The sequence below is a fragment of the Amphiura filiformis genome, chromosome 19 (assembly GCF_039555335.1).
Source record: "Amphiura filiformis chromosome 19, Afil_fr2py, whole genome shotgun sequence".
NCBI lineage: Eukaryota > Metazoa > Echinodermata > Ophiuroidea > Amphilepidida > Amphiuridae > Amphiura > Amphiura filiformis.
Genome location: NC_092646.1, coordinates 55,116,572 through 55,142,668, shown reverse-complemented (window position 1 = coordinate 55,142,668; position 26,097 = coordinate 55,116,572). Strand labels below are relative to the sequence as shown.

At 36.7% G+C, this 26,097-nt stretch overlaps 1 protein-coding gene and 1 non-coding gene across 2 annotated transcripts in view; both read right to left on the bottom strand.

Annotated features, from left to right (window-relative positions):
• The window catches only part of LOC140140658 (PAX3- and PAX7-binding protein 1-like), a 34,576-nt gene extending 12,797 nt beyond the window's left edge, over positions 1-21,779 (bottom strand). Inside the window, 18 exon segments of the mRNA XM_072162414.1 lie at positions 2,843-2,989; positions 4,812-4,878; positions 6,828-6,904; positions 7,793-7,911; positions 8,514-8,661; positions 9,056-9,255; positions 10,738-10,853; positions 11,437-11,657; positions 13,021-13,097; positions 13,100-13,209; positions 14,215-14,532; positions 15,119-15,206; positions 15,792-16,003; positions 16,005-16,083; positions 17,002-17,169; positions 18,002-18,091; positions 18,094-18,132; positions 21,427-21,779. Of these exon segments, the coding sequence (XP_072018515.1) occupies positions 2,843-2,989; positions 4,812-4,878; positions 6,828-6,904; positions 7,793-7,911; positions 8,514-8,661; positions 9,056-9,255; positions 10,738-10,853; positions 11,437-11,657; positions 13,021-13,097; positions 13,100-13,209; positions 14,215-14,532; positions 15,119-15,206; positions 15,792-16,003; positions 16,005-16,083; positions 17,002-17,169; positions 18,002-18,091; positions 18,094-18,132; positions 21,427-21,670 (2,520 nt within the window). The 5' untranslated portion in view covers positions 21,671-21,779.
• Positions 15,618-15,690, bottom strand: Trnat-ugu (transfer RNA threonine (anticodon UGU)). Its single transcript has one exon. It is a non-coding gene; the product is annotated as a tRNA-Thr (tRNA).
• Positions 21,780-26,097: the final 4,318 nt, after the last annotated feature.

Below are 26,097 nucleotides of genomic sequence, written 5' to 3'. Positions count from 1 at the left end.
CTGATTTGCTATTTTCATGAAGATATTATTTGATGTTAAGAGTAAACGTTCTTTGAACATCTTTTACAAGTGCATAACTTCAAAATTAAAACATTCTCAGTACCTGCAGAATATTTAAAAAGACAAGAAATGTCAATCAAGTAGGCCTACCCCCCCTCCAGCGTCACTTTTAACCCGCTTTTGTCCAAAAAGCAAATGTAATGAATGGCTATTTGAAATTGAATATTAATATAAATTAAACTTTGAATGTTATAACAATTTAAAATACTGGACAGTGGTATAAATAAAGCAAACTAGAAACTTAAATATCTTAAATCTAATATTTTATGTAATTTTATTAAAATTGAAGGCCAAAACTTGAATTTAAATGACAAAAAATTGGTTAAAAATAACAATGAAATTGAAAAACTTCTTTGTAATTTAAACACCAATAAACAATGTTTTTAATATTTTGAAACTCTTCTTAATTCATATCAAAAGGTTTCAAACTTCTACCAAAATCGGAACTTTCATTAAATTGGAAATAAAAGTAGGCCTATTCATGCAAACGCACATACAGCGAAAAACCTGGCGGCGTCCATAAACGCGCTTGTTGATGTCCCTCCTCTTTTCTTCTCGTGCATTTTAAAAAGATAAAGACGCGCTGAAAACGCATGGAATTGCTCCTTAAAGGGTACATGCCACCAAATAGCTTTCCATAGACTTTACGTGCAAAATAGGGGTCACGCTTTTAGGCTATAAGTCGAAGTTACGCCTTACTTTGAAATATATATTTGATATCATCTTAATCAGAACAAAATTCTGCATAACATATCTGAAAATGACACCATATTTTAGGTCTACTTTTTGAGAAAAAATAGCGCTATATAAAGAGGCCCTATTTTCCCGTGTTTACGTCCGACTGCCGCGTTTTGACCTCGGGTGTTCATGCGCTCATCATCGTAAACACCACTCATTTTCTGTTCAAATTAGTAGAGATCACATTCACAAGTTCTAGCAAAACACGATTTGCAACATTAAAATTGTTAATATTGTACCGATTTTGCACAATTTTTATGCAAAGTTGGGACTATAGTCGTGATAAACTTTTACCGAAACCGCTTCACAGGCGGATTTAGTGGCATGCACCCTAAACATTAAACAAAACCAATACATTGGCTATAGTTTCAAATCTTTCATAACATATAACCGTGGTGTTTGTAAAATATTTTGTAAAAGATTTGCAATTAGGCCAACTTTGATTGGATTCGAACATTGCAACTTTACAATGCTCAAGAACACGAAAACTTCCGGTGTGTGAAACATTGTTAAAAATTGTATGAAATGAGGATTCCTAGCGTAAACTAGTTTCTATACACTTTTAAATGTGAATGATAGGAGGTCTGTAGGCTAAAGGGGCCCATAAAATTTTTGTGATGAATTTTTTTGCTTCAGCCCCCCCAGCAAGTGTTTGTGAACGGTCGACGGTCCCTATAGGCCTACCACACACAATTTATTGGCTACCTGAAGTCGCTAATAGAGAATGAAAGATTTTTATTTAATATTTGTTTTCAATTTTCAATAATTATTTTTGTTTTCAATAGGCCTACGCTCCATAAAAATAAAAGTATTGTATCGAAATTGACCGATACCAAAATGGTATCGAATCGCCCACCGCTAGAAAAACCAAATCATGGCGTCTGTACAAAAATGTATGCGGAAGTCTTTCGGCAAGCAATTATACAGTGAGTTTCATGGATTTATACTGGATTTATAATGGATTTTCTTAAAGTGGAATGATTTCAGCATGCGGTACAGGTAAGTGACGAAACTGTTAATACACGTGAACTAGTAGGGTGTCCCATTTAGCTGTTATCATTGTGAACATACCGATTCACATTACAAATGCATTATAAATCATGTTTTGTAAGCTTCCCGTATTTCCTCAGAAAACTGAGCAAAAATTCACCTAATACTGAAAACCAAGGCATTTACTGTTCTTTAATTTCAACCTTATCAAACCTGAAACAAATATGCTGCCTTGCGAACACAAATTTTGCATATCATTGTCAACTAAAAGGGGGGGAAATACGTTTAATTTCATTGATAACATGAAATTGATGCATATTAATGTTTTCAAAGCTGTGCATAATTAATTAATTTCCCCCAAAAAATAATTTTTATACTTTTAGCGCCTGTCACAAATGCTTAACAAGTGTGAGTGATTGGATTAACGGTATCAATTCTGAAATTCTAAAGAAACTCGATTTTGTGAATCGAGGTCTATGTACCTCTTCCGAGCTTCTACCTTTAAAAGCATGTAAGCTACATTGATACCGATGCCACCAATAGAACGAGAAGATTTGCCCCTTCATTTTGCATACCACTTTGACCAATTTTTTTCTCATTTCTCCACAAAATGCAGAAAACCCGCAAAAAAATCCAATGGGTGTAGTACCCCCTTAAAGACTTGGTAGTTCCATACCCGCTAACTTCAAAAGTAGAAATCACATTTTACACATCCAACTTGTCCAAAAATCAGCAGTAATTCAAGCAATATTTTTACCTCTAGCAAAAACAATGATCAGCATAAATTCAAGCAATATTTTTACCTCTAGCAAAAACAATGATCAGCATAAATTCAAGCAATATTTTTACCACTAGCAAAAACAATGATCAGCATAAATTCAAGCAATATTTTTACCTCTAGCAAAAACAATGATCAGCATAAATTCAAGCAATATTTTTACCTCTAGCAAAAACAATGATCAGCATAAATTCAAGCAATATTTTCACCTCTAGCAAAAACAATGATCAGCATAAATTCAAGCAATATTTTCACCTCTAGCAAAGACTAGCTTACCATTTGTGCTTTGCCTATACTGTCATCATTAACATGTGAATTCTGCAGTGATAATAAGAGATATCTATTGAGTAGACCATCTAATGCTAGCTCTCTCAGCGGGTCACCTGCTACAATACCATGCCACAGTAACAGGTTACCTAATAACTGTAAAAGGAAAGAGCAAAAAAATTAGTTATTTTTTCTCATCATTATTTTCAGATTAACACAGCATGCTATTTTTTTTAGAAATATAAAGTACCTTAAGGTCCTTAAGGGTTGGGGTATGAACGTTTGGACAGTATTTATTTTACGACATTAGAGCACATCAGACATATCGAATTGCATTCTGAATACGAAGAATGTAATTCTGATACCAAATAATTTTGATTTTTTGAAATTCGCAATTTAATGCACATTTTATGGCAAATCATTAAAATTGATATTTTTGATATTTAACAGTACTTGAAGTAAACTTTATAAATCTGATGATTTATACTTAAAGTGTATGTAGGTGGGATGAAAAGCCGACGATCAATTGAAAATTTTGACCTTCAGTATTGGAGATATGGATTTTTTCCCCAAAACACAAAAAAAAATAGGTCTTTTAGGAAAAAATCCATATCTTCAATATGAAAGGTCAAAATTTTCAATTGACCGTCGGCTTTTCCTCCCTGCTACATACACTTTAAGAATATATCATTAGATTTATATAATTTACTTCGAGGACTGTTATATATCAAAATTTGAAAATATCAAATTTTTATAATTTGTCATAAAATTTGTATTATATTGTGATTTTCAAAAATGAAAATTATTTGATATCAGAAAGACATGCTTCAGATTCAGAATGCAATTCGATAGGTCTGAGGTGCTCTCATGTCCCACAAAAATACTGTCGAAACGCAATAAACGCTCATTTTAGATCCCTTAAGTTATTTCATGTACCATATATTTCTAAACAAATAACAAAGTTATGCTGCAAGCTTTTTGGATAACTTCATTATCATGTTATTGCGGCATTTTGCCATGCTTTAAAAAATTGCACAGATAGAATTTTAATTTCCACAGATGAATTTAAAGCCAAAAAAAATATTAATTTATTGGGCCAAAGCCAGGCTAAGCCCAATAGTGCACAGAGGCTACTAAATTTAAGGGATGTCATCCGGATATGACGGGACAGGGATATTGGAAGAGGTCCATCTGATTTTAGATGCAGGAGGAAAACTGGAGCACCCGGAGAAAAACCTGCGAGGACGAGCATGGATCGGCAACCAAACTCACATGTGGCACCGTGGGGAATTGAACCCCGGCCACAGTGGTGAGAAACGAGTGAGAAGACCACCACACTAACCCGCCCTCCCACAAACTATCTAATGTAACCAACCGACTGCATAAGTGTTTTACATGTTGCCAACATTGAAACAAATGAAAAAGTATGTGATATCACATACCCCGGGCAGAGGAGGCTTAAAGGCATTCCTACAATGCACTATGATTGGGAAATTTGATCAATATAACCTAATTTTAAAGGCAAAGTCCCCATGACCACACACACAAAATGGTTATTTTAAAATTGCAGCCAACGAGCTAATAGTTGAGACTTAATCAAATTAAATTGGATTTTCTTATAGCAAACATTCTTAATGTCCCACTACATTTATTTTATTCATAAGTCTCAATGTTTTGAATGTTAAATAAAAGGAAGAAACACCAGATATTTACACACAATCCCAATACAAGGTATGGTCAACTGTGCCACATGTGTACAAAAGCCAGACATACCAAGGTCAGAAACCTCATTGGGTTATGGGAATGTCTTTATACATCCTCTGGACCCTGGGTATGTGTTTCACAGACGGGTCTGTGAATTCACAGTAAGAGTCTGGCATGTGAAATCACAGCACCCCAAATTGATAGTAAGTGATAAGTGAAGTACCCCTCTACAACCCATGCATTTTGCTTTCTCATAATTGCCTTATAAACTCACCTTTACACAGCACCAAAACTGTCTCTGTAGAAATATGTACGGTCCTAGAGATTTGTTTTCTACCATTCTGTAATTTAACAAAAATATAAAGTAAAAAAAGACTTACATTAGGGATGAAATCAAAATTCAACCAGCGGTTGACCGGCAGTTTCGTCCGGTTGCCAATGTTTAGAACAATAGCATCCGGACGGAACCGGCAGTCAACTGTCCATCGAGTTTTGATTTCATCCCTTCCCATTTATTTTAAATGGGAAACAGTTTCACCCATGAGGCCAAAGGGCCATAAGTCAAAAAAGGGTTCAAGTTGGGGTTTATGGCATTTTAGGTTAGGATTAAGGTTAGTGAGAAGGTTAGGGTTAGTGTTAGAGATAGGGGTCAGAGTAGGATTAGAGTCAGGGTTGTTTAGGTTTAGGGTTAGGTTTAGAGCATAAGTTGTAGGTTAGGCTAGGGTGAGGTTATGGTTATGGTAATGATTAGGGCATATAACTAAGTTATTGGGTTTGTTTTTCGGACTGATGACCAGGGTGCGACGATTTTCGCGGCGCTAAATTTTACTTTCTCCGCACAATGTCATTTGCTCCACGCAATTCACTAAGAAATGTGAAAAAAAATGGTCTGTTGTTTGTCTGTATTGAAATGTTAGCCTTGTTTGAAGCGTCACAGTCATGTAACCATTTGCTAATCTGTCTCGTACCAGTGTTGCTTACTTTCGCGTATTTACCAGGGCAGGACATCATCAGGGCTCAGTTGTCAAGGGAAGCCACAGTAACATTGGGCTATTCCAGTTGAAATCCATAAACCCCCTATGGAAGACATGACCTTAATCTCCCACACAGGGAGTGTGAATTTCAAATGGGGTTACCATAAATGGGTGACTAAAATTTTAAATCAACACCCCCTGTGTGGGAGATTAAGGTCATGTCTTCCATAGGGGGTGTATGGATTTCAACTGGAATAGCCCATTTCTCCTGGTACGCAACATTTTGGTCCATGTGTGTTCAGTGGTGAAAAAATAAACACTTTTCATTTTTTTGTCAAGCATATCTAGGCATTAATAGCTGATATCTGGGAGACAACACTGACAAACTTCAGTCTGATACAAGTAACCTGGTGGAGGGGGTCACGTAGATAGCTGGTCGGGCATTTCCTACAGGACAGGCAAGTGTAACCAACAATTGGATGTATAACCCAAATTGTGGGTCATCTGCCCGGTCTTTTCCAGATGAGCCACAGGGAGAGCAGATTCAAGTTTTTTGGTCCTGCAGAGATTTGAACCCTGAACCTCTCGCACCAAATGCAAAGAAATTAACCAGTATACCACGCCACTCTAACACTTGGCAGTCTTAAAGACCTGCATCAAAACTGACATTACCTGAAAGCATGCAAATATTGCCCATAATGAAATTTAATTTTGCACACTGCAATATTGGTAGATTTCTGCCAGGTAATCCAGATAGCCTGCCTTGTACGAGCTATCTGGTGGGGTCGTAGGTACGCTAGATTTTGATTTGCCATTCATAAGTGGTGGATTTTCCGTAGCATTAACTATGCACAGGGCTATATATAGCTCTAATAAGCTAATCTCTTTAAGGGGGTACTAAACCCCTGCCCAATTTTGTGCCTATTTTTGCATTTTTCTCAAAAATTATAGCGCATGGGGACAAATAAGATATGTAGGCCTATATTATAGGGGCAAGGACTACAACTACTGCGCTGGAAATTTTATTTCAGCACAGACAACAGTTGTGGAGTTACAGTCAAAAATAAGGGAAAACCAATATTTGATCAATAAATCAATAACTACTTGCTTTGAGTTGCTGAATTGTGGGTCATCTGCCCGGCCTTTTCCAGATGAGCCACAGGGAGAGCAGAATTGATAGTTGTAGTCCTTTCCCCTATAATATACATATCTTGTCACCAATGTGCTATAATGTTTTAGAAAAATGGAAAAATAGGCACAAAATTGGCCAGGGCTGTAGTACCCCCTTAACCCAAACAACCTTTAACTTCACTTACGATTTAGGAAAGAGAGGCATGAAGACGTCATCGTCTAAGGTCTTTCTCATGCGTAACACAAGAGCTTCCAGTAGACCCTGTCAGAAAAACATAAAGATAAGAACAGATGAATCTTGCAAAAATAGAACAGATGAGGAACATTATTGAAGAGGTTCATCAGATCTGTTAATTAATCAGTTATATAGAGTTCTTTGTCAAGACCACAGGAAAAAACTTTTTTTGCCAACTATTTTGCCAAAAATAGTCTAGTAGACTAAATAGTCAATTGAAATCCTGGTAATATCACATTTGCAGTGGATTTTGGGAAGTCCTTCATTCATCCTTATTACCTATTTCATACATGAGAAAAAAATCCTGTACGTTTTGCTATTTTTAAAGCAAAATATTCACTAAAAATGTCGGAACTTAAGAGCAAATATAAATATGTATACCTCTATTTCAAAGAATATAAATCAATCCTACATGACGTGAACGCATTAGAAAACATGGTTGTAATAAGAGCGTAAGGCTCTCACCATTTCCTGGGTACCCGAGTTCCCTCCCGTTCTTGGCCTATCCAGGTCAAAATTCCAGTAAGGTTAACTAAATTTTTTTTTTTTGGTTTCCAACCTTGAATAACAAAGAATTTAGGGTCTATAACTTCTAAAAATGTTTTTTTGGGTGATGAGAAGGAAAGAACAGTATTTACCAACCCAAAGTGTTATAATTAAACAAGCAACAAATAAACACAAATCCCGACCGGCACAACCAAACTTGAAAAAAAAAAGCATGGGAATGTGCGGGCATGGCATTCGAAACCATAACCTTGCAATCTCTAGACATACAGATGCCCAATCCATTAGGCTACCAGCTCCTTTTTCGGGTACCCGAATTCCCGCCCCGAAAATTCAATCTCGTACCAAGTACATAATTACCCGTTAGATGAGAGCCTCATCATAAGAGAGTATAAATCTCTAAAATATTACCTGTGTGTTTTTGTTGAGTGCTGATACTGTTGGGTAGTCTTCAGCAAGTTTGTGTACTAGCGTGACTAATCTGTGTGTTTGCGATGCCGACACCGGATCCCAAACATTCTCTACAAGATCTATAAGAGAGGAGAAAACATTCATGTCAAGTTGTAAATTGTGAAGGAAAAAAAGATACAATTGCATGGACAAAACTTCAAGAAATATATTTGCATGAAAATGCCCTTACAAAAATTAATGCAATTTTGTAGTGATGTTACTTTTACGCATTATTAGCGATAATTTGTATCGCCACTACGCCACCATTTTGGATTAGAAAACAAAAAATCATGATAAAAATAGAGCATCATGCAACAATTAAGAAGTAAACAGAAAGCCAGTTAAATTTCACTGATTTGTAAGTTTACAAACCAATTCATTCATTCAAAATGTGCCTTTGATAAACACCCTTTCAATGCCCCAGGCTTTTATTACAGAAAATAAGGTACCATATAAATAACATTCAAATGAAAGAATACAAGTTCTCCCTTTCTTCTGGCAACTAATCAAGCACCTCAGGCTCTTTCAAAATTAGAATTCAATTCCACTGATGTGGACTTGTTTTACTGATGTGGACATGTTTGACCATTTCAGTGCACTTCTAGTATAAAATTTTGGAGATACTGCAGTGGTGAATCAATAATAAATAACCGTATTATAATAGACTTCTTCGCACACTTACATGACAGCTTAGGAATCAACACCTTCTCAACAAGACTGGGTAGGAGTTTAACATCAGGGTCCTCTGGGTCTAACCCATCCATATCCTGGAATCCATAGAACAACAATGACTCGTACCATGGCATGTCTTCTAACTCTGGGCAGTTGGACTGTCAAAGAATAAAATCACAAGATTTATTGTAGGAAAAGTCTCGGAAATACATACAATAGAACTGTGGCACATTTTGCCAATGCACAACATATAAACCATTTAGCAACAATCAGTTTTTTTTTCAAAATGAAAAAATTCTCAATATTGATGAATATTTTAGGGTGGTTTGGTTTGGCATATCATTGATATTCCCTATTCTGGATGCAAATTATCGACCTCTAAGACCTATTTTGATTGGTTACATATTGAGCCAATCACAGCTATGATCAGAAGGGCTGAAGGGGATTAAGCTTTTAATTGCTAAGAGATATAGCTCTATTTTGATTGGTTACCGAGATGATTATATCATCTAATTAACCAATCAGGTGCACTGTAAGAATGTTGCAACTTACTTGTAATGGGTTCCAGTCTAACAACTGCAGCCGTACAAACGGAGCAAACAGTTTGGGTAAACACAGCCCAATGTAGGCATCGTTGTAACTCTCTCCTTGCAGTGTCTTCCACTTCTGAAAGCGTGATTGGATGAGAGACAGGGAATGGAAATCTTCCACTACTTCTTCAAATACATTGGCAGATTCTGACATGATACGATCTGTGTGAAAACAAAATGCGAGAGGCATGTTACGTTGCATGTGCCTTAAACAAAGTTTGCATATTCCCCGATGTTTGTTATCCTCAAGACAGTGATATCAGTGTTTGATTCAGTGGGCATAGTTTGTATTTTTCAGCTCGCAATATGAATTCCCCCTCATGTTTGGTATTTGTCACTGAGGTGACCACACAAACAGGCAGTATGTGACCCAGATGGGTCAATGAGTTACATAGCTACATCCTATATAGTGCATTTGACTTTCTCCGGACAGTGACAATGCAATGTGCATAGTATTTTTAAATAGGCATGTTGACTGAAAAAAAAATCGGTGTGCCTACACATGCACGATCAAAGGCGTGCATCTGTACAAGCATGAACTGCAGCAAACTGCTAATGTCTCTCTCACAGGTAAGCCAAATGGACAACTATAATGAACCATCATCCAAGACATTATGGTTGGAACATCTTGGCAGTGTCACCACATGGGGTATGGCACAGGGCAATGTTTGACTTATGAAATATTACCATGATTGCTATGGTTAAAAAAAGGCATTGAAATACTATATACCATATATTCTCTCTAATTAAATGTCCCCCTGTAATAAACGCCCCATCAAATTCTTCCAAGGTCCCATACAATACCCGTATTTTCAATCATCGCCTGCCAATTTTACTTAAATCCATGTGGCTCGCCATTGTTATTGACGGCTGCGCCATTGTTATTGACAGTGTTTGTGAAGTACTTGTAGAAATACTGTTTGTTTGTGGAGCCCTGCAGCGCTGCCAAATGGTAACTAGCAATGCTTTTAATGGTAATTATTTAAAAAAAGACCATCAACTATGCCAAAAAAAAAAATGGTTTGTTTGCCCTTTCCAAAAAAAAAAAAAAATCACTATAATCTTGGGTCGCGTTTTATTTTATTTTTCCTTTTATAACCTCAAAAAATTGCAAAAAGAAAATCATTAAAAAATAATTTATACTTTTATAAATTTATACTTAAAGATACTTTTGAGCGTTTTGAAACCAGACTTTGGCAAATGATACCTCATGTCATGATTATGTTTCCATGACTGTTCTCATTTTTTTCTTTGTTTCTGTTTTGTAAAAAAATAAATACAAAATTCAACCTACTGACCCTCCTGATTTTTTTTCATGAAAGGGCAAACAAACAATTAATTTTTCTTGGCCTTATTACCCCCCTTTTGAAAATACAACCCCCAGGGCGTTAATTAGAGCGAAATCTGCAAATACGTTATTTATTGCCATTTCAATGCCATCTTGGGTGATCAATCACACTGGAATTGTTTGCACACTTCTGATAAGTCCATCTGAAAACCAACTTGATGGAGCTGCTTTAAAGCTGGAGTCATGCTGTGGAACTTTCTAGTGCAAGTGACACTTCTGACTGCTGTGTTCTGAGCACACTGCAGAAGTCGTTAATTGTAAATACAGATTCAGTTGTCTTTCAAGTTGTTTCTTACCTCTTTCTGTTGTAAATCTTTGGAGTTGACTCTCAATGAGTTCATCATCGCTAGACATGCCCTCGTAGTGAGTTTTGTCTTGTTTGCGGCCTTCTCTAGCACGCCGCCTTCTTGCCCTGAAATGAACATATAAATTATCAGAATAATTTGATTGTTTCTTTTAACAAATACCAACTGATTCTTATAAAATCAAAGATAATCAAAATTACACGCTGCTTTGTTCCAGATGAAAAATAATTATGCTAACTTTGTTTTGGCACCACAGGCAAATTTGCTTGGAATTGACCGTCGATGATGATCTGATAATTATTAATTAATGAACTATTGTCTAATTAATCAAACATTAATGGTAAAATGCTATTGGTCAATACATTACACATATATAACATTAAATTTTGTCATAGTTAACAATAACAACATTCTATTGATCAATATTTCATAAATGATAAGGGTCAGCTATGCCTTGACAGTTGATTGTAACTTTGTTCATGGTTCAAGAACCACTACATCATGGCCGTCCTATAATTTTGCTCTAATTTTAATCTCTTGGCCACTCTCCTCTGTGTAGTATCATCCAGTATACATCCACTTTATGTTTCTGTTAAAAATGTTGATCCCACGCTATCCCTTTGCCTACTTAGTGTTATAATGAGTTCTTGTTGTGCCAATTCAAGTACCACTACATCAAGGGCCACCCACCTTCTTGCTTCTCTCTCAGCCGCTCTCCTCTGCGTAGCATTATCCAGCATTTTTCTGCCTCTGTCAGTGTCCAAATTTGGTGCAGCCGCCGCCCTCATCATTGCGCCGGTGAACTCTGCCGACTGGTCTCGGATGTCAGCTTGCCTCCTTTCCACGAGTTGCTGGGCTCTGTTCTTCAATAACAGGTGCATAGATGCTTCCAGGGTATTGACAAGAGGTACCTAAATTGGAAGCAAGGGATATACAAATGCGAGTGTTAGCCATGGACAGTTCATAGGTAGGGGTGATTCAATAATTTCAATGTTAAAAAATGGGAACAAAAACTTTCTTTTGGGACAAAATATAAAACAGGAGTTGAACAAAGTCTTTTCCCAGATCAGCCAGATAGGTAATGTAACCGACAATGTATCTACTCTTCTAACACTGACATCAATAAATCACCACTGGAGATATATGGGTGTTTTTTTTATTCAGACACATAGTAGATAGTACACATTTCAAGAGATGGTATTTTTCTTCATAAGTGTTTATAAACACTTCTCCGAGGGAACAAAATTTGTTCTCTCCTGTATGTTCAATGAAAGAAAAAAATATTATATTTATGAAAATTAAAATGCAAAATAAAAAAAAAACTGAGAAACTTTTCTGATCTTGATTTGAAATGGTCTATTCTAAAACTTTTATATAATGTAAATAAAATATTAATTGCACTACTGGGTGACTCTAAATAGCCAAACATGAATCAGAATTATTATTTCTTCATATTGAAGGGGGTATAATATGAGCTTACACTGGATAGGAAAGATATGGACATACAAATAAGAAACATACACTACATGTCTGGTGCTATTTCAACACTAAAAATCTAACACTGGCACATATGTGGGTTTACTCGCTAACTCTAGCTTCAAATTTGTACACGATAGCTGGCATTCAAGGCTAGAGTCCAAAGCTATTGTTTTTTGGTAGATCAGCGTTGTAATTTTTTGCAACGGATGTTAAATATTTTGTTGATGTTTAAATTTGGATGATAGTTATTTATAATCAACTGTTGCTTATTTAGAATAATCTAAAATCGAGTTGAAGTACAATTTGAACAACATTTTTTTCAAATTCCTGTCGGCTGTGTTTACTGCCATTGCTTTACACAGTGTCATGCTTCACCAAATTCTATTCGATTTTGATAGCTTTCTTTGGACTCTAGCCTCGAATGTGAAGCTATCGGTGAGCAAATTTGAATCTAGAATTCTCGAGTAAACATGGGTACACTTGTGTGCACCCCATACATGTGCATTGACACACACATGTACAAAAGTATGTACAATCAAGCACAAGAAAATTTTTAAAAATAACAGTATATTATTTGCACACGCACACAGAGGTGCTCACACTCTCACAACATCATATACATTTGCAAGAATGCATACATTCACAAGAACACACACATATACCCATACAGAGAGAGACATCACACCACGCCCACACATCCAAACCACTCACACCCATACAGACACCAAGACGCAGGTCAAGCAAGAGGGGGTTGCGACTTCCGACAACCGGCCGCACCCCCTCAATAACACGCACCTTTTCATTGAGACATTCGACCAAGTCTCTAACATACCCCCTCATCTCTTGATAGAAGCCATATTGGCTTGACACGCCCCCTGGGTGTCCTTCAGATTGATATTGGAACTCGCCGACGACCGCAGCCGATCATCCATACTGTCGTGTTCCCGCTCGTGAGCCCTGTGCACCTCTTGGATCGACTCCAACCTGTAGTTTGTGCAAAACATTCACAGAAAATATTACGCTAGAGAGTTCTCGTCAAGAAACTACTTTCACCCTATGAAGGAGACTTTTTGATATACATGTAGTTGAAAGTTCATCATTAAAACACCAGGTTGGACCAAATAGATTCTTCTTCTGATGATGACGATCCCCATCTTTGGTGGAGTGACGAATAAACTGTAGAGAAACATCGGGGTAGTTATCGTCTGCTTTTTGTACTGTTTGTTTTCACTTTATCCCGGCAATGGTAACCATGGTAACATCTGACTTGCCAGAGTCCTGTGAGAAGTGAAAATATTTAGCACTATAGTTACAAGATATTTAAAGAAAATAAGAGACACACCATTGTACCAACATTGGGTTTATATTAACCAAAAAGTTTCCAACTTGAAGCATTTCAGTTGCGCAAATTTGTATAAGTTTCCAAATTTTGATCAATCAAAAGTTCTCTCATGTTATTGCACTGTCAAAATGTACATACAATTTTCGGGGAAATTAAAATTGAAACAAAATGGCATTCCAGAAGCTATTATGTAAAGTAGTGCTTGTCATCAAATATGTATACATGAAACTTGGGAGTACTGAATGAAGCCAATATCTTTGCAACACATTTAATGCTCATTTTAATGCATTTATCATGCTGATTCCGGAAAAGGTTGTGAAAAGTTTTAAAATATTTTCTCAAAATATCAAGAGCTATCTTATGAACTACTGAACCAATACTAGGCTTGTTTGTATTCATTTGAATGCATTTTTCATGCTGATTCCACATATGGTCATGAAAAAATACATTTCTGAATTAACAAAAATTTGAAACATGTCGCCTGCAGTCGACACCCACATGAAGAGAGTTAAGTCAGCATAATTGTAGCACATCAGTACAAAGTAATGAAAGCTGACAACATGTTTAATTCAACTCTGAAGTAAAAGCCTATACTATGAGAAGTATGAGAAAAGAAAGTAAACCAATCCAATGAAAATGTGACTTACCTTTCAGCCAATTTCTTTTTCACCTGTTCCATATTAACAGTAGGCAAAACTGTTGGCACCGAGGTTGCCGACGGTGCCTGCATCATAGCCTCCCCCTCCCCCCTACCCACATTATAACCCCCACCCACGGGTAGAGCTGACACTGAGGTGGCATAGCCATACTCTGGTGCTTGGGATTGTCCATAGAGGTACTGTTGATAGTCGTATGAGGACTCCTGAGCTGATGAGGTGCCGCTGGCTGGGGCCTGGAGGAATGAAGAAAGAAAGGATTTGCGTAACAAAGTGCATTGACATTTGAAGCACAGTACTTTGGCATGTGGTCATCAGCACAATGAGTTGAGTTGTAATGATATAAAAGTCACAATGATTCTGCCTTAAATATGAGAAAAATGATGGATTTAATATTACAGAAAAGAGAAATTTTGAATTTGCATCTTCATTCATAAAAAAAACACCGCTATCCACTAGAAACACTGTAAACATGTCAGAAGTACATTATCAACATTTTGTGAAGTAGCAAAATTTGACATGTGTGTACATTGACAGTACAAGCAACATACAATGTTTTCAGTACAGCACTGTAAGGCAGAGGTTTCAAGCACCAAGACTCAAAATTGTCCGCTTTCAACTCCAAGACCTACCATATAGTACCAAAGATAGGATCACTTATCATAAAATTCATGGAAAGTAACAATGTGACTAATAATCCTACAACTGCATCCACTGTTTTGACAAATCCAAAATATCTGTGTTTTTTATCTTTGAAAACCAAACATTTCATCCTAATATACTCAGAGAAGAATATAAACCATACTACCTTCCTGCCCAGCCAGCCATTTTAGGACCATCACATCTCGGCTACATACCCAAACAAATTAATCTGTCCTACCTGTGCTACGCTCACAGTCCCTTTTTGATCTGTTCTTGTTCCCATCGTAACATCTCTTCATCGTGTTCACCATCACCTTCGCTGGCCTCGTCAGATTCCTGGGCTTCTGAAAGATGAGGGAGAGATGGCCTGTGTAAGAGCTTGCTTAGAGGTTTCATTGAATTTTCTTACTATACACAATTTAAATATGTGAAGACTGCATTTTTAGGGAAATAAATTCATAAATTAGTGCAGAAATATATTCAAAACACATTTAATTAAAAAGGGGTTTAAATGTGTAGCTTTTTTTTTACTATGGAATTTTAACTGTAAATAATTGTGCTGATATGATTGCAGCCTGCTTTCAATCGAGAATTCCTTTCTTACAAAATCGCAGTCATGTTCTCTAAAATTTCAGTTCCCCTACTTTAGATGAAAAATCTGCTTTAGATGAAAAGATGCTTGTACAGTCGTCACTTCCATTTTAAAACTTTTCGCCCCCTTGCGATGGGCAAGAAATGAAACAAAACTTCATTTCCTTGACCGGGGATTGAACCCGGGACCTCCCGTGTACAAGGCGGGTGCTCTACCAATTGAGCTATCAAGGACTTGGGTACTAAGGAACTATTTCATAGCCTGCAAGTATGCATTGAATCTAACAATTTCGTGGTAACATTTGACCACTCAAGTGTTGTTTGTAATTCTCTTCAAATCTCTCGATGACTTGGTGTCCCAGCTCTGCCAGAGACCCCATACATACTTCGATCCAATGCTTCTCTAACGCGTTGTCGGTTGGTTGTATGCTTGACGGTGAAACTCATGCGCTCCTCGTCATCGCCGCTGTCGCTACCACTCCGGTCGTTGTCATCTTCGCGCACCATCCGTGAATTCTCGCTCTCGAATCGTTTGGTGTCGCCCAAGGATGTAGTCGCCCATCTCGCGTGCTTTCGTTGTCTCACGTTTCCTCGCAGCGTGAATCATAGCTGCATCAGGAATCACCCCTGTTGGATAATGTAAAACAAAACAATTACTGATGTGTCAATTTCCTGATTTCATAAGTTTGTTAAAATTTTATCCAAACAAGAATTTAAAATCAAATTTTGATTGTTCCTTTTCCATACTGTAGCTTGATCAAATGAGATCATGAAGCCTTTGGTTGCCAACTTAGTTTATGAATGTTTTACCTGGAGCCGACTTCGGAACCTCTCCACCAAGCATGTCTCTTCTTGATAGATAGCCAGGTTTATAGCATCACTGGTCGGCACCAGTCACAACAAATCAGGCTTACCAACCAGCACACAAGGGAATTTGAGGTGTTACTGACTGACACAAAATTGAGCATAGGTACATTTTGTTCCTCAATACAGCTGCAAATGCCTGAAATATGCCTCAAATGATTCAATTGTTTTCAACTGGCACTAAACTTTAGGCTGGCTATAACACTACAGAAAGCTGATGAATATCTTGCCCAGAACAAGACTTGGGATTGGGAACTGCTTAGTTGGGGATGTAAAAAGGCTTAGTTGGGGATAGAAAAAGGCCTAGCTAGCCCCCTCTGGGATTATTGACGATATTTTTTAAGTGCTAAGTGTTTCAATTTCAAGATTTGACATGTTCCCAAAATTAAAAAGTGTCTAAAATGGGTGTAAGGATGGATTAAACCTCATGACAGCTAGCTAGCTCCTGCATATCATCTTGTTCCATACTCATTAGCCTTCTTGAGATATGGCGGACACAATAGGATGGCGCTGCACGAAGTGGGTAAAGCCTTTTTAATTTGCCGGTTTTTACCCAGATTGAATACTGCCCTCCTATTGTGTGCACCATACTTTGAAAAAGGCTAGAATTGTGTCAGGTGTGTGACCAGATTGAATCATAGGATATAATTACTGGATCAATGAATCATATGAATGTCTTACCTGGTGCCAGACTCGGGAACTTCTCTCCAGCTAACTCCTGTTTATCATCTTGTTCCATACTCATTGCTTCAGCTGCTTGACCAGATAGAATCATAGATATGTGTTTCTCTGATCCTTTCTGTGGCTTCAGGCTGGGCTTCTTCGACTCCTTCTCTTCAATTTTCACCCCTAGATACAACGTAACAAGTTAAAGTAAATAATATCACCCTTGCAAACACTAGATGTGACCTGCTACTTACTGAAATGAGCATAATATGCTCATTTTGTTATGAAATCGTAAGTTGGTAGTTTTGAGACATCCTGACTTGAACAGGTGAGTGTGAAACAAAGAACACCAATGCAGCAGGCAAGATATCTCGAAAATACCAACTTGCAACTTTACTCTCATATCGGTAAAAATAGGACGAAATGCAAAAATATGATTTACTTACTTCTTTAAATAACAAAATAATATTGATTGATTTCAAACCCAAAAGTGAGATGTATTTTGCATGATTTTCCACCGATTTTAAGCTTATCTCAGATTTTTTTTGAAAAGTGTAATGGACATCAAAAAAATGGGAGTGACTGCCGAATAGGATGCAACTCTAACTAGTCTTATTACAAGACCCTACCCCAACCCTAAACCCTAACCCTAAACTCCGTAAACAAGGACTGGACTCAAGTCTAGCAAATTGCACCCTATTAGGTAATTGTACCAAAAAACGCAATAGACTTCAAAACAACACAATTTTCTGTGCACATAACATGATCGTGCGAAAATCCGAGCCTTGCACTTTGACCTCAGTATAGTGACCATGAACACCACCAATACAGTGTTCCCATATAGTGCAGCTATGACAAAGTTTTAGTTGAACTGTAGGGGTTCATATTAGGCAAATTTGAACCAAAAGTCTTGGCTGACACACAGATACATGGATGGACATTCACACATGACTCATAGGTTTATCCTTCAGACAACCTAAAAAATAAACACAAGTTCAAGTTTCACTTTATTTACCTGCGCCCTGTGTTGCAGGAACACTCTGAGGAAGTTGGTCATCTTTCTTCAGCTGCTTTTGGCGTTCTCTAGCCTTTTTGGCCATCTTTTGCTATGACTTGATTTCTTGATTTGGAATACTTCACCTTCACCTGTTGGTAGGAGACAAGTACAGAATTAATAATAGCTCTACCTCAACATTGGAGAATTGGACTTTCAACAACTCTTTACACAGGGAGCCAAATATTATCGGTAATAAATCTACACTTCTACTGTAGCCAAGGCTTATATTAACCAGGCACCCAGGCTTTTTTTACCCCATGGTTGCCCAGTTTTGGCTCCTGGTGCATCCAATATTTTACACTACAAACTATAGGACCAGGAGCCATCTTTGGGACCAGGAGCTCATTTTAGCTCCTGGTCCAGGCATACTTAATATAAGGCCTGACTGTAGCGTATACCGTACGCGAACACAAGTTAATGGAAGCGTGCATATGCATTACGCGTATCCAGGGTTTTCCTCCCAGCATAATGTTTGCATCGTAAAAACTGCTATGCACTATTTGTTTTGTATAGCAATTCTCAAATGTGCGTAGCAGTTTTTTGTATGCACTAAAATTACGGTACATATTGTATTAAAGATTCTCAATTTAAGTACCGTACCCAAAATAATGTGTCTGTGTCCATGCTGTGTCCTTTCTTGAGATAATTTCAATTTAACAATAAAAAACATTGATTGCATAAATTGCTCACGGGCCGAAGATTTAATCCCCATGAAAACACTCACGAAAACGAAAACACAACCAGCTCTCTTCTACCGATTAATTAATACTAGCTAATAAAAAGTTTCTAACCAATACAGAGATTGGATCATCTGCAATCTACAACATGATAATCAGCCAAATGTGAGCCAATCACATTCTGGCTTTTATATAACACAAAGGCATTTATGTCATCAGGGAAATTTTTTCAGGGTGCACACAACCAAATGTCTACATTTACTTTTAATTGCAACTACCTACCATGTGGCGTAATATGCCAAACGTGAAGAGATTTTAGTGTTGAGCTACCTGTAGTATGAATTCAAAATGGCGCTGCACACAAACCACGATATATTTATCGTAATTATCGTGACATTTCAAGCTCAATTTACAGCAGTACTGATTATTTAACCTATTCCCCTGCGCAACCACACAGTGCGCTCTGTAAAACACAGTTTTTAAATTGTTACTATTTTTTGGGGATCCCAAATTGAAAACCGTCTTACATAGTCTAGATGTATGTTGCGAGCGCAGCGAGCATGAAAATTTAAGCGTTTCCGTACTGTTTTCCCAAGCCATTTTAGAGCGTTTTATTAAAAAGGCGCCCCATGAATGCGTTCCAAAAATCGCTTGGGGGGGAATTGCTTGCCCCCCCCCCCCCCAATTTTACCCTCCCCCAGGGCTCATAATTATTGCACAGCCCCTAAGGTGTAGGCCTATCGGCGGTGGGGGTCATAAATTTTTTGTTGCCGAAAAAAGGGGGGTCGTAATTTCATTGTCACCGACTTTTTTAAATTTCGGACCACCCTCCTTCCGAAAGCAGAAAAAACGTTGTGTTGGATCTAATACAAAATTTGTATTTTATGAACCGACATATTGTCATGGGAAGTTATTTTTTATTTTGTTATTTTGTATTTTAATCAGTAGGCCTATTGGACTATTTTCGAAGTTTAGAACTTCGGATCATCTACCCATTGCCATTTGACCGTGGACAGGTACATGTAGGGGCCTACCCATTTCTAAGGATTTTCAAAATATAGACCCATGTCTAAAGTTTTCTTTGAAGCCTATAGACCCATTTTCCCCGAAAAGATCGAGATTTACGGTACGGGGGTTTAACGGACCCATAAGGATTTTCAGCAAAAATAGGGACCCATGTCTATAAAGATTATTTGCAAAAGCCCAATCCCTGTATGCATTTGGCAGTATGGGATTTCCCCCCCTGCCGGAGGCAATAGGCATGCCCATGTCATTGAATAATGATCAATAGACCTACAACAATATTTGGCTGATCATTTATAATAATCATTTTTGTGAGCCCCGGGTTTCAGTAAATCTAATACGGCTCATATATCTTCCATAATATGTTTTCACAGCACTTCTTGCATGCCCGGACTGCATGCAAAACAAAACACTGTACTGCAAGTTACCGGGCCCTGCTGGGCGCCCGGTTTAATATCTCGATTCCCGTTCGTACATCCCGTTTTGCTATTATGCCCAATTTGACGAGTTTGCCGGACTGACGTTCTAATCGGAAACGCTTCAACTTGAGAGTTAGTCTCCTTCACAATCGGTTTATGCTGTGGTTTACGTCGTTCTAAACACACGTCGTTCGTCCTAACAACATGCAGTCTGGACTCGAAACTAAGATAGTAGTTGGTGCATACCATGGAGCTTTATATAAAATGGACCTCACGCATTACAATCGGAGTTTGTTTTCATTAGCAACGGGAGACAAAATAGGGGGAAATTACACATTGGCACTTTTTTTTCAGGATTCATGTTATTTTATGAAGGATATATATACATGTCTTCTTGTCAAAAATAAAATAAAAAAATTTCCCTACTACATGTATGTCAAGGTCATGACCCAAGAGAATGTACCCTTAATAATAGCTTGAATTGATGGTTTATACAGTTATTACACTGGTCACTGGAACCGGAACTACTGCCAGCATATTTTGCAAGCAAAGACCTTTCCCACTCACATTCAACCTGCGACCCTGCGTCACGCGATGCTATGCAGATTGATCGGTCAATGACGTGCTGGTGACATGTTTCAATTTGGCCAATCGCGTGGAACAAAACTTCATGGTTTGGACTTTGGACTTTGGTTGCCAAATTCGAAACCGTGTCAACATGACATGATGTAGGTAACCTAGGCAAACCTTAGTTAACACATTTACTAGTCAGCTTAATTCGCCGAGACCGGGCCCCAACACAATGCATATTTACATAGAAATTTGAATTTTTTTTAGAGAATAGGTGGGTGAAGGAAACCTACATAAATATGTTTTCTATACTTCACTTGACCCAAATATATGAATTTTTATGGTGATAATCAAGTCGCACATGGAATTTTAGAGGGATTTTGATAGCAGTTCCATTAAAAAAGCTGCTATCGCCATGAGACTAAGATCTAGAAACACCCCGAAATGCCGTTTTGGGGAATTTTGCTAGCTGAATCTTTTTGATGAAAGTCAATCTTTGACAAGATGTAACTTTGCTACGGAAAGTGCTATGAAAAAAAGGTTGTCAGTTTTGGCTTAGTTTACTCAAGGCCAGGGCTTTAATTTGATATATAAAATGATGCAATTTGATGGCAAATTTGAATTCACCTAGCATACCTACATGATTCATGTTGTTTTTTTGCATGGAGTTTTTTAATCACTAGGAATCACCTACCATCATCATGCTCATCATGGTCAAAACTAAGAAGTGTCTTTCCCTTTTCACCACTAGATTTCTTATCTCCATTCCCAGTTTCTTTATTTTTCTCTTTCTTCTTTTTCTTTTTCTCCGATCGTTCTTTCTGCATATCGCGTATTTGGGCATGATAATCGAGCTCCAAGAACGGAATCAAATCAGATTTTTCGGGCTCTTCATCACTCTCAGCCCTTTTCCTGAGGTTTCTGCTTTTCTTCATCATTTTGCCTTCCCTCTTATTACCGATCAGAGGCAAATATTTGGATTGTTTTGACACCTTTTCCGACGGTGCAAAACATGTTGGATGAAAAAAAAATCGCAATTGATCAATTTTAGAGTTTCTAGTTCATTTTAGCCATTCTTGTAAGTTATTTTTTACCTGTGAAAACATTCATTCAAAACTAATTTCACAGGAAACAATAATAAAATAAATATTTACATTGTTTAGATAGATATTTAACTGCAAAATCATGTAATAAATGATTAATGAACAATAACACAAAAACAATTTTAATATAATGTTTACACTTTTTAAAATACCTCTTAGTCTCGTTATGGTATTTCTTGTTGCTCTATCATACCAGATGCACTGTGAGAAATAGCAACTGAAAATGAGGGACGCACCATGCACCATCCAGGGGTCTGTTTGTTTGTTTTTATTGTCGCGCCATCTGAGCAACAACAAAATTGCTCTACCTTTAAGGGATCTAAAATGAGCGTTTATTGCGTTTCGACAGTATTTTTGTGGGACATGAGAGCACCTCAGACCTATCAATTGCATTCTGAATACGAAGCATGTCTTTCTGATATCAAATAATTTTCATTTTTGAAAATCACAATATAATACAAAATTTTATGACAAATTATAAAAATTTAATATTTTTCAAATTTTGATATATAACAGTCCTCGAAGTAAATTATATAAATCTAATGATATATTCTTAAAGTGTATGTAGCAGGAGGAAAAAGCCGACGGTCAATTGAAAATTTTGACCTTTCATATTGAAGATATGGATTTTTTCCCAAAAGACCTAATTTTTTTTTAGTTTTGGGGAAAAAATCCATATCTTCAATACGAAAGGTCAAAATTTTAAATTGATCGTCGGCTTTTCATCCCACCTACATACATTTTAAGTATAAATATTCAGATTTATTAAGTTTACTTCAAGTACTGTTAAATATCAAAAATATCAATTTTAATGATTTGCCATAAAATGTGTATTAAATTGCAATTTCAAAAATCAAAATTATTTGATATCAGAATGACATTCTTCGTATTCAGAATGCAATTCGATATATCTGATGTGCTCTAATGTCCCAAAATAAATACTGTCCAAACGTTCATACCCCACCCCTTAAGACCTAAAAAAAATAAAAATTTGCTCAACTCGACGGACCAGAAAAAAATAGGCATGGGCATTATGGAGGGGGGGCAAAAGTTTATCTTCAAATGGGGGGGTCAGAAAAGTTTTAACCAACATCAACATTGATTTATAAAAATCGCCCGCTTCGCGCGCATTTAAATATAGGCCTATTGATAATTGAGAATTATATTATGAAAGTCCCGCGTTTAGGCCTATAAGGTACCAAATTTAACCTTTGATTTTAACCAAATTGGTACCGGTATAGCTCATAGCATTCATGCAAAAAAACTCCGCACACATAAATTATTACAGCAACATTACATACTGCAGTTACTGTCCGTTTTCCTATACACAATACACAGTGCTCTTTCCCATTGACGCGTGACCTTTACAAATAGCCTTACGTTAACAGTATGGGGATATGACTAGTTAACGTCGCTGTGTGAAAAATAACCGGCCAATATTAAAAGTACTCTTCTAAAGTTCTAGAAAATATAGTTTTTTAACATGTCCTAAATTTTTAGCTAATTTAGATGTTTGGAAATATTCGTACTTTGGTGTTTTAGTTAATGTTATAGGTAATAGTACATTGCCTAGTTAACGTCGCTGTGTGAAAAATAACCGGCCAATATTAAAAGTACTCTTCTAAAATTCTAGACAATATAGTTTTGTAACATGTCCTAAATTTTTAGCTAATTTAGGTGTTTGGAGAGGGTCGTACTTTTGTGTTTTAGGAAGGACATGTAAACGACAGATAACACCAAAAATGTGAAGAAATTATTTCCGAACCGTGTTAAGTCAACAATCATTATGTTGCTCATTTTCAAGAATGCTGGTTTACAAAAAGCACGCCATTGTCTGATTTCGTGAACAAAGCCACACATACCATTGTTTCCTTTCGTTTCCTTTATAATCGGTTACCCAACTGAAGCTATGAATACCAGCTTTATTGCGATATCGCACATGAAAAGAGACACTTGTAGGCTACTTGTGCACAACCAGAGAAGATCCGATTTAATCAGTTGAGCTGTTTCAATGAGTGTTATCTTGGTTTAATAGCTTTTAATGGGGTTAAGTCCTGCAAAGGTCGAGATGAATTCTACTGTAGACATGACTGCATCATGTCCTGCCAGCAATGTTTATGATTTTAATGCTACGCTACAATTTGTTCAATTTTTTTCGTTTATTTATTTATTTATTTATTTATTTATTTATTTATTTATTTATTTATTTATTTTTGTTTATTTATGTAAATAATTTGATATATTTGAAAGAGGTATTTGAGCAATTGAAATTTTGATTTTATAATCCTATGGGGTTATTTTGAACCCCAACCCCTCCCAAATTGCCAAACGCACAACACCTATGAGTTTGCATCATACTTGTCATCATCATAAAAAAAAACAAAAAACATTCTATGTATACCTGACGCCGGCAACTACACTACAATACAAAAAAAAATAGTATCACATCTTTCCTGCCCCGGGTTTCCTGCTCAATCAATATATTATAATACTTGCAAATAGATCATAGTTTACTAATCTAATTCTGTAATATAGACCTGTTATACGCTGGCGAAGTTACGTAATTAATCGGATTAATTACCATAGCAATATGTGAAAACAATTTTGAACATATCGCGCTGCACTACAAGCAGATTACACTCATCACCTGTGTATGTCAGCAATCATAGATTGAATACAATACTGGTCTTTTCAAAGATACTAATCTTACAGGTGCAAGTGTACAGTATGATATGGTTCAATGCAGAGGTATCGCGTGAACGTATCAGTGCAGCGCGGTATATTCAAAAATTGTTTTCACCTATATTGCTATGGTAGTTAATCCGATTATTATGTAACTTCGCCAGCGTATATCACCTGTAATATAGGTGACTATTGTTTACATGGTTTGTTATGGTAAGGATTAGTGTCCGATCTCTGTAATGTAATGTAAATGAAGCATATTGATATGCAGGAAGAATCGATCAGGGCGCTATCTGTTAGGGAAAGATAAACACTATTCAAAATATCAATAGACAAGAAGAAAGGGATGTAGAGATTTGTAATTGAGTCATGCATGATTTAACAGAAGGTTCTTTCCAAAACCCAAACGTAATGTGAATCCAAGAAATACGTAGCTTTGCAATATAATTTAATTCTTATTTCCAAATACGACAACTCAATTGCTAATATTTAAAAGTAGTCCACTTGCCCATATTGTGCGTCTGGCTATTACATTATGCAGAGAACTCTGATTTGTATTAATTTGTGTACAATTGATAGATTTTCGCATTTGATCTTTCCAGTCACCGTACCCTTTCACAGTGTCATTATAATTAAGAAGCAGTTGCCTTATCAGAGCCTTTAATAGTGAAAACTTTATTGCACCACTTATTAATTTAGACAATACAGACAGTATATTATGGATATCATATACATTCTTATTCCAAATAGGAAATGTAAGATTGGTTGAATTTGCACTATATTTCTTATATATTTTAAATGCGTCTAAAAAGTACACTGCAAATAATTATTACTCAACTGTTGAGTAAAAAGGGAACATACCAACACAACGAGTGAATTGAACACAATGTTGATTAGATTGTACTCATGGTAAAAATATAATCAATATTGCATTCTATTTGACTCATTTTGTTGCTCATTTCCCTTTACTCAACATTGAGTAGTTTTACTTTTTATTTAGAGTGTAGGTATACCGTTCCGACCATGTTTTACTTGGAATGCTTTTGCAAATAGTGTCTTCCATGCAAATAGAGCATGTCTTTAACATTAGAAAACTTTAAAAAATAGAAACATGTGTCTACGCTGAAGACACAAAGTAAGACACTTAGAACACAAGATCAAGACTTGTCTAAAAACCTCTTTCAAATGACACGTCCTGTACATTTTAGATGTGTCTCGGATGTACTGGAGGGCATTGTTGTGTGAGATGTCTTTTATATAGACGTTTATTTTTTTTCATGTCTGAAAACCGGTTTCACATGCCATGTCCTATATTGGGCTATTCCAGAAAATAGGTGCACACCCCCTATAGAGGAGTAAATTTTCAATGAAAGAAATGTCCGGATTTCCAAGTCTGCTTTCTAAAAACGACTGGATTTCCAGTTGCCAATGTCACTGGAAAAAGCTTGGAAATCCAATCAAATGAAGGAAAAATCACGGAAATGTTGAAAATGAGCTCTCAAATTGAGGATTTCTGATTTTAAACTATTTTTCTGCCGGATTTTTTTGCCTTTGAGTACTTTAAAAGTCTGGATTTCCAA